Below are 9,960 nucleotides of genomic sequence, written 5' to 3'. Positions count from 1 at the left end.
TTCATGGACTTTAATTTCAAAGGTTAATTCTGTTGCTCTCTTGGTTTCACTCAGAGACAAAGCTCCGAGCTACTTATAACGCGAAAAGTAATTGTTGTGCATTTCAGTCATGCTCAACAATAACATACGGTAAATCTACACTTTTATTATCTAAGTTACGTCACATTTTGAAATGTGAATGATAGTGTGATTAATTTCTATCAATTTAATGTAGAATGTTCTGCCATCAACATTATTCCCGCCTGTTCTCCCGTCATTTCAAAAGCTCAGACAGACACAACGGTTCGCAATATATGTGAGATTTAAGGCATAAATTATACACAATTACTCAGTATTAGTATTAAGTTTGCATAAAAGGACTAGTTAGGCATGAGAAAATTTCATAACGATCCTTCTTTAATCCCAAAAGTATCTCCCTAGGGTTTGCTAGTTTAGGAAAATATACCATATATCTCCTCACTGAGCTAACAATGTAGCCCCCCCCAGTGGCTCAGCAGTAAGTCTTCAGGCTTACGACGCTAAAAGTCTGAGCCTCTCCAGTGGCACAGCGGTATGTCTGCGGTCTTACAACGCTAGAAATCGGGTTTCGATACCCGTGGTGGGCAGAGCACAGATAGCCCCTTATGTAGCTTTGTGCTTAACTACAAACAAACAAACACAGTCTGAGCACGTTAACAAATAATTCACGCCCTGCCACTTAGGCAGTTATAAAACCGTGCCCGAAACGATGTTTAACCGTATGAAAATCTTACAGTAATCTGTAATGTTTCCATTAAAATCTCTTTAGCTGAAGCCTCCTACAATTCTTGTTACATTTAGAAAATAGTTCTGAGAATTCTTTTATATTACATTACAGATAGCGGACAGCTTCAGCATTCCGTTTTTCGAATGCAGTTGTAAGCATAACATCAATATTCAGGAGACTTTCTTAGCGTTAGCAAGACTAGTTCGGCAAGAAAGGGAGCGAAGGGTGAGATATTTAAAAGTTTCACTTAAATTAGTGTTTCTGTCATAAAAGGCATGAGAAAATTTCATAACGATCCTTCTTTTTTGAATCACAATAAGAGCCTTTATAGACTGTGTTTTTGTTAAAATACAAGATTTTATTTAAATTCTGTTCTGTTAACATATAACAACTCGGTTAATGTCAGTTTAACAGAAGCTGCACTATAGCAAGAAACTTTGTTTTCTTCCTATGACTCGTCTAATGGTCAAGATCGTAAATATTCACGTAGTTATTCAAGCTCATGACATATCTATTAGTTCTTAGGCAATCTGAATCCCATAACGTTACATTAAACCATGAATATTTAAAGGTATATTCCATACATGTTCAATATACCAATTTTTCTAGCATTTTGTTCTCAACGCGATAAATCATATATTTATCAATACTTATCCTGCAACATGAACTTTGTGCACGATAATAGAAAACACAATTACTAGAAATAAATCAAACTGACAAATACAATAGCTTTGTTTTCTCTTTACCTTGACAAATATTTTCATTTAACCCCTAATAATAGAAAATTATGGTATACTTAGTTGACTAGAAATTAAATACACTTAAATATCAAAATTAAACATGCATTTAATAGATGGCGCCTTAGTAACAGTCCATTCGGGGCCAATCCTTCATCTCAGAGGCTTATCTCTCGCAGCATCTCTGCTATATTTCCTTCTATCGTCATCCACAAGTTTAATGATAGTGAATTTAATTAAAATAATGATAATAATAGATAATCGAGGTTAAAAATAGTAATAATAATAACGTCTTATTGATTGGTACTGTAATTCTGATTTGTAAATAACTCGAATAAAATTGAAGCAATTAATCTAGTTCACACCTCAACAGTTGTTCGTGAAATTGATGATATAGATAGTGTCTCGTACACTACTAAAGAGCGTAACCCCCCTGAGGGCCTGTCAGCAACACCCACATCTCCAGGCTAAAATGAAATTACATTTAAAAAATAATAATAATTAAAGACACTACTATGTTTGTCGTATCCGAGCTGGCCTGATGAGCCCTGGTATTGAGTAAAAGACCTCGTCGGTATTGGATATAGCAGATGTAGTGTGGTTGACATATTTTTACATTGTTATTTGTTACATAAGGTTCTTAGAATATAATATCTAGGAAGGTCCATTAGTGATAATGGCGCATGATTGCTATTTACTGATGTGTCGTTTAAACAAATAATAATTAAAATGCAAATGTCTAACTTTCAGGAAGAATTTCTAAGTTTCAAAACTTCAAAAACAATTTAAAACAGAACTTCTCCAGTACGTACCTTGTAGATCTGTTTTTTTTAAATACATAAAGAAACAACTAATCTAAAATTTACAAGTCAGTGTAAAATACAATTCTGTCCACGATGTTATAAACTTAAAAACTTTTTTCTAACTATTCCTTTTAAACAAATAAATAATAATCATTTCGAAAAACTTGTATGCCTTGTTTAAATGTCGTTCTTTTCAAATTTTGATGTTTTATAATTGTCTATATTTAATTGTTAAAACAATAAAAACTATTTTTATTGTATATCGTCAGTAAAAGTTTTTTGTACTTTTTGTTCCAAAAATGAGGGCAGAGAAAGCTTTACTTTATTATAGTACCGAATTTGGAGGTCTGAACCCCAATTACACCCTCCTGATAACTGTAACATGTAAAACATCTCGCTTGTACAGAAGATTAGGCTTTTTGTTTTAAAAAAATGGTGTGATCAGAATTTAATGTTATATCAAATTTCTATAAATAAATTGTGTGTGTGATAACAATATTGTATAATATCCAGTTTCTATATATATTGTGTGTGATAACAATTTGGTATAATATCCAGTTTCTATATATATTGTGTGTGATAACAATTTGGTATAATATCCAGTTTCTATATATTTATTGTGTGTGATAACAATATGGTATAATATCCAGTTTCTATATATATTGTGTGTGATAATAAATTAACATTATATCTAATTTCTATGTACATATATATGTATTGTTTGTGATAACAATATGATATATTTATAATACCGATAGGGTATTTCCGTATTAATGATATTATGCAACAGATGTGTAAAACATAGCCAACACAGTTGACTCGAGTCTTTTTTTTTTCGGTTAGATAGATAGATAGTAAGAAGGACAGACAGATGAATGAATATAGCATAATTATTAACGATATTGTGTTTTCTTTATACTCTCCCACCCCACCCCTAGGCCAGTAAATTCGATGAAATAGAAAGACAGCAGTGGGACAAAGGGCACATAACTGAAGCCGAGCAAGTTACAGCAGGAAGTTATCGTTGTACTTGTTGAAAAGTATTATGTTCTAAGTATTAGCAGATGCACGTGGTATCGTGTGAAAAATGTTGCTATTGCGCAAGGTTTTGAGAGATTTTCTCTTAGAGCTTCTAAGATCATGATATAATATTTTTATTTGATAGATGCTTAAAATGGGCCAGCTTTTGGAAACGCTGAGACTCTCGGTTGCTATTATCCAACAAAACATTTATTATCTAAAAACTTTCTATATCTCCCGTATTTTATGTTCGTATTTGTTTTACACCGTACAAATTTTATTAGTTTATTTTATTCTTTGTATAACATTAATCATGACAGTTCACATAAAAACATTTAAATCAAAATAACACGTATAGTTTTCTAATAGAAATTAACCATAAGGTGTTGAATGTTTTGAATTATTGGTAAGAGAGTTCATTGTATTTAAAAAGAAATGAAAAAAACGGTAATTGAAAGTTTCTTCTTTTGTTTAGAAAATACTCGGATCTGAATTTCTTTTTTTAGAAAATACTCGGATCTGTATTTCTTTTTTTTAGAAAATACTCAGCTCGGTATTTCTTTTTTTTAGAAAATACTCAGCTCGGTATTTCTTTTTTTTTAGAAAATACTCAGCTCAGTATTTTTTTTAAGAAAATACTCGGATCTGTATTTCTTTTTTAGAAACTACTCGGCTCTGTATTTCTTTTTTTTTTAGAAAATACTCGGATCTGTATTTCTTTTTTCAGAAAATACTCAGCTCTGTATTTCTTTTTTTAGAAAATATTCAGCTCTGTATTTATTTTTTTCTGAAATTGTAGCTAAACATCTTTTAAGACCAAGTTGAACTTAAAAACTAACTAATACATAAGAAAACCCAAAGAAACAAAGTATGATAAGACTTAAATCGTGATTAAATCATTAAACCGAATTATTTAGTTAAATTAAGAATTCTTTACAATTTCGTAACAAAACTACGAATCAAATGCAAAATTATTTAATTAATTTATTTGGTAAACTATACATCCCTTTGTTAAATCAGTGTTTAAAAGTTTTTAATTTGCTTTTAATCTCTTTGCATTGGTCGCTTCAAATATCACAGCATAAAATCCTCAACCGTTTGACACTCATTTTCCAGTGATATTGATACTCACAATACTAAACATTTGATGTTTTTGGGATTCGTTAAAATATGTTAAAATTGTTATGAATCTTGAAAATTAACTAGTATATGATTTACTTATTTCGTTGATGTATTATTATTGAAGGAATACCTAGCTTTAATGCATGTGTTTTTGCAATGTAACATGAAATAGTTATCCTTATTCGCAGGGTAACTCAAGCATGTTCACTTCATCACATTAAAACTAACCACTATTCTCCTCTTAATTCACGACAAAATACTGGACAGTTGCAACGTGATCACGCAAGGACTCTTGATTACAGTAAGTAAAGCAGTGATCACGCAGGGACTCTTGATTACAGTAAGTAAAGCAGTGATCACGCAGGGACTCTTGATTACAGTAAGTAAAGCATCTTTATATTTAACCTATCAGTAGGTCGTACATGTTCTTCAAACATTCAAACACCAATTATTGAGCCCATCAAAATTCAGGGTAAGAATGCATTCATTCCTCAAAAGTAAATTGATAATAATAAACTTTCGAAATGTGCATTATTGTGCTTACACGAAAAGTTTGTATGTTCGTACACTTTGAGCTTAATAACCGGAGTTAGGCCTGAACCTAAGTACCGTATACAGATCCTGTAACTGTAACTGTTCATCACAGGTAAACTAACGATGACGATTGTCTGGTGAAAACGATTATGAGAAGGATCACGAATATGACTGTTGTCACACACGATTTTATGAGAACCATTAAGACTTAGTCGTTGGTTTTCTATGGACAATTTAGCTTTAGGGTGTTGTACTTATATTCTAGGAAAAAAGTAAATGTTAGTTTGTCTAGCTTTTTTTTAGTTATTTTTTTTCCGACGGTTATTTATTTGGCATTGTTTCGTGTCGTTTTGATGTGTGTGTTATTTTTTGTTGTTGTTGTTGTTGTGTTTCTCTAATGCGTCGCATTTAATCTTCAAAACCAAAATTAGCACTAATTAGACCTTAAGCACAAAGCAGAGTCTAAGAAAGTTATTTATAAAATGTGGGATAGACGGAATTAACGAATTTCATTATTAAAAACGAATATACCGTAAAAATATTTCATTAGTCCGAGAGTTAGGTGTGGTTTTATTCGTGTGCCAGAGACCTAAAGGTTTGAAGATACTTTTTGACTCAGAATTAAATGCAGACTTAAAAAAAAGGAGTTTTCTGAGCTTTAGCAGTCTGGCTAATTTTTCTCTAGTGTGCCAACTTATGACACCGACATATTTAAATTTCGGTCAAAATTTAGTTGTTTTTTAGGATAAATATATATAACTCATAAAAAATACAATAATAGTTATTAAGTGGTCTTATTTCTGTCACAACGACGTGCATTATAAAGTGTATTACTTCACTGTTTAATCAGATTTTAGTGTTTATCATAGTTAAACTTAGTGTAAGAAACATTGAAAATGGCCTAACGTTGTTGTGACAATCACGATGTTTGGTGATCAATTTCCCCACCCATCCAATCTTTTCTGACAAACCACATGGGTTATTTAGACGTCATACTTTTCTGGAAATTGATCACCAAACATCGTGATTGTCACAACAACGTTAGGCCATTTTCAATGTTTCTTACACTAAGTTTAACTATGATAAACACTAAATTCACCCATCCATTCTTTTCTGACAAACCACATGGATTATTTAGACTTCATACTTTTCTGGAAATTGATCACCAAACATCGTGATTGTAACAACAACGTTAGGCCATTTCCAATGTTTCTTACACTAAGTTTAACTATGATGAACACTAAATTCACCCATCCATTCTTTTCTGACAAACCACATGGATTATTTAGACTTCATACTTTTCTGGAAATTGATTTATCTTTAATTTTATGAATAATGTATTTAATAAATACGTTTTTAAATACTTTACATTTAATAAATATAACTAAAGATGACTTTAAAAGTACTGTTCAATGATTTGACTTATTTTATTGAAACCTAAAAATATCTTTAAAAGTACTGTTCAGTGATTTGACTTATTTTATTGAAACCTAAAAATAGCTTTAAAAGTCCTGTTCAATTTGACTTATTTTATTGAAACCTAAAAATATCTTTAAAAGTACTGTTCAGTGATGGTGTGACTTATTTTATTGAAACCTAAAAATATATTTAAAAGTACTGTTCAGTGATGGTGTGACTTATTTTAAGAAAGCTAGAAATAGCTTTAAAAGTCCTGTTCAATTTGACTTATTTTAATGAAACCTAAAAATAGCTTTAAAAGTACTTTTCAATTTGACTTATTTTAATGAAACCTAAAAATATCTTTAAAAGTACTTTTCAATTTGACTTATTTTAATGAAACATAAAAATAGCTTTAAAAGTACTGTTCAATTTGACTTATTTTAATGAAACCTAAGAATAGTTTTAAAAGTACTGTTCAGTTTGACTTATTTTAATGAAACCTAAAAATAGTTTTAAAAGTACTGTTCAATTTGACTTATTTCAATGAAACCTAAAAATATCTTTAAAAGCACTGTTCAGTGATGGTGTGACGTGTTTTAATAAAACCAAACCAGTTGTTGAACAATGAGCCTTTACGACAGTTACAAAATTTATGGTTAGATAAACAACATTTTGTCATTTTTTCTCGAAATTCGGAATAATAAAAATTCTTAATCTTTAACGGATGGTTCATTTCAGTACTTAATAAATTTACATATATTTCTATATAAATAGCTTACGTATCACCTCTACTTACAAGTAATGAAAATGTTATTTTAAAAAACATATTTCGCACATTTTGTGGAGAAATGAAACTACAGCCGTAATATTCTATTGGCACTTTACCATATAAAAACGGCTAAAATTAAGGAATGAAATGAAAACTACAGCCGTAATATTCTATTGGCACTTTACCGTATAAAAACGGCTAAAATTAAGGAATAAAATGAAAACTACAGCCGTAATATTCTATTGGCACTTTACCATATAAAAACGGCTAAAATTAAGAAATAAAATGAAAACTACAGCCGTAATATTCTATTGGCACTTTACCATATAAAAACGGCTAAAATTAAGGAATGAAATTAAAACTACAGCCGTAATATTCTATTGGTACTTTACCATATAAAAACGGCTAAAATTAAGGAATGAAATTAAAACTACAGCCGTAATATTCTATTGGCACTTTACCATATAAAAACGGCTAAAATTAAGAAATAAAATGAAAACTACAGCCGTAATATTCTATTGGCACTTTACCATATAAAAACGGCTAAAATTAAGGAATGAAATTAAAACTACAGCCGTAATATTCTATTGGTACTTTACCATATAAAAACGGCTAAAATTAAGGAATATGAGTAAAATATATTTATTTATATTATTGTCATTATTCATATTACCGTGGCTGTAATAGGCTCAAATACATTCTATGTGAATGAATTGATTGCATTATTTAGCAGTAAAAAGAAGGAATGATATGATATGTGATGACTTATTTAACACATTTAACTTATTTAACACATTTTGTCGTTATTTCGTTAAAAATCGGCAATAGACGGCAATATTTTTTTACGCGTAAAAATGTAAACAATTAGTTCAATATATATATATGAACAATTAGTTCAATATATATATATATATATAGATGCACGACTGTGTTTTTTATAATGCAGAAAACTAACTTTATTCATGATAACATGCGAGGGAAACCAAATAATGGGCCTCTCAGTAGTTTGGTGCATAATTAATGTCACATCATTGGGGGGGGGGGGCCCGTATGTTTATCATCATCTGAGAAGAAAGTGGTCAGGCTGCTAAAAGTAAGAAATTGTTGTTGTTGTTTTTTATCTTTCAAAATCCACACGTATTTTTGTGTTCAGAAACTTCTTCAAACTTAAGACTTGGTCTAGATGTATGTAGTGTTCAAATGAACATCTTGAACATGAGAAAAATGTATTCTCACAAAGGAAAACCGAAGGGTAATCCAATGCCTCGCCCTTTCAGACGTGGGGGCGTTATAATGTGACGGTCAATCCCACTATTCGTTGGTAAAAGAGTAGCCCAAGAGTTGGCGGTGGGGAAGGGGGGTGCCTTTCACTGCTAAATTAGAGACGGCTAGCGCAGATAGCCCGCGAGTAGCTATGCGCCAATTTCAAAAGCAACTAAACTAATTGGATGTCGTAAATGATTAAAAATAAACTCGAATTATCTGAGTATTAGAACAAACGTTTTGATGTTTAGAACAAAACTATATATCAGATGGTTTTGAGGAAAAAATTGAAGAATTTTTTTACCATTTGATAGCTTTAAAATTAAGCTGTGTTGCCGGTGGGTATCGGAATACGGAATAAGTGTTTGAAACTTCAAATATGTACATATATTCTGGATGTGTGTGTTTAATTTAATGGAATGAAATGGTGAAAAAAAAAAATGATTTTACAATATTTTCTATTTGTTCTTCTAGTTGTAAATCGCGTTTGGTTTAATTTCAAAGCTGCATTGTTCATTTATGTAAACCTCTTCATAAGTATGACCTTCGACACCTTTATATATATATATGTATTTATTTTCATTTAGTCTTGGCCGGAGAGAGAGAGGGCGTAACCCTCTGACAGCCCGACATCCCCATGAATTGGAATGAAATGACACATTACAAAAAATTAATTTCAAATTTTTTTATACGTACATCGTATTTTCGTTTGATGATTTGAACGTAGTTTTATAAATGATGATTTCACGCTATTTTTCATAGTTTGAACAACGAGAGCTAGTTTTATGTTTACGACGTACTGAGTAGTTGGTTGGTTGGTTGGTGCATGGTGTGTTTCAGTTTACGACGTACTGAGTAGTTGATTGGTGCATGGTGTGTTTCAGTTGTTTTTTTACTCACTCTAATGAACCTATTTTTATATAGGATTTAAAGATTACGTGTCACTGACGTAACTAATTTATTCTTCTGAATTATTCACAGAACAACTGTTTAGTACATTTAGTTAGTGGGTGATGCCTATTTTTTAACGAACTGAAACTAATGTAATACGATATTAATATAAAATTAACAAACAAACAGATATTTTCAAAGAACACACTATAAATTAAAAATATTTTTAGACACTGTAAATTAAATATCTTAGCTTAATCATGCGACGTCCTGTAATTAACCCCCCCCCCCCCCCCGAGGCATCATTAATTGCTTTTGACAGGTGCTTAGTGAAATAGTTTAGAAATAAAACGAATTTTGAGATGACTATTTGATATTGCTCAAACCATTATTAACGCCACGCGTTCTAGATTTAGCGAGTTTTTTTTTCGTTTGATGCCCACCAACAGATCGTGTTGAAAATAACACCAAATAACGCAATAAAATATAATAAAAGATTATATGATATTTATTGAGCGAATTCTGCGATATTAAACAATATTGTTATTTTTTGAAATAATCTTCATCTTTGTTTCTATTTCTCCAAATAAATTCACGAAGATAAGAGTCAAACATTTGACGATGAGTTCTACATTGACGCTTAATAGTGTTGGTGCGCACCAAACGGAAAATATC

General features: G+C 30.9%; 1 protein-coding gene across 1 annotated transcript in view; it reads left to right on the top strand.

The window, feature by feature from the left end:
• Nucleotides 1-3,786, top strand: part of LOC106458941 (ras-related protein Rab-8A-like) — a 31,564-nt gene extending 27,778 nt beyond the window's left edge. The window contains exons 7-8 of the mRNA XM_022385323.1: nt 857-970; nt 3,224-3,786. Of these exons, the coding sequence (XP_022241031.1) occupies nt 857-970; nt 3,224-3,322 (213 nt within the window). The 3' untranslated portion in view covers nt 3,323-3,786. The remainder of the gene's footprint in view (nt 1-856; nt 971-3,223) is intronic.
• Nucleotides 3,787-9,960: the final 6,174 nt, after the last annotated feature.

The sequence above is a fragment of the Limulus polyphemus genome, unplaced genomic scaffold, assembly GCF_000517525.1.
Source record: "Limulus polyphemus unplaced genomic scaffold, Limulus_polyphemus-2.1.2 Scaffold536, whole genome shotgun sequence".
NCBI classification, from domain to species: Eukaryota; Metazoa; Arthropoda; class Merostomata; order Xiphosura; family Limulidae; genus Limulus; species Limulus polyphemus.
The sequence above is the reverse complement of the archived record's forward strand: the minus strand, read 5'-3'. Positions and strand labels throughout refer to the sequence as shown.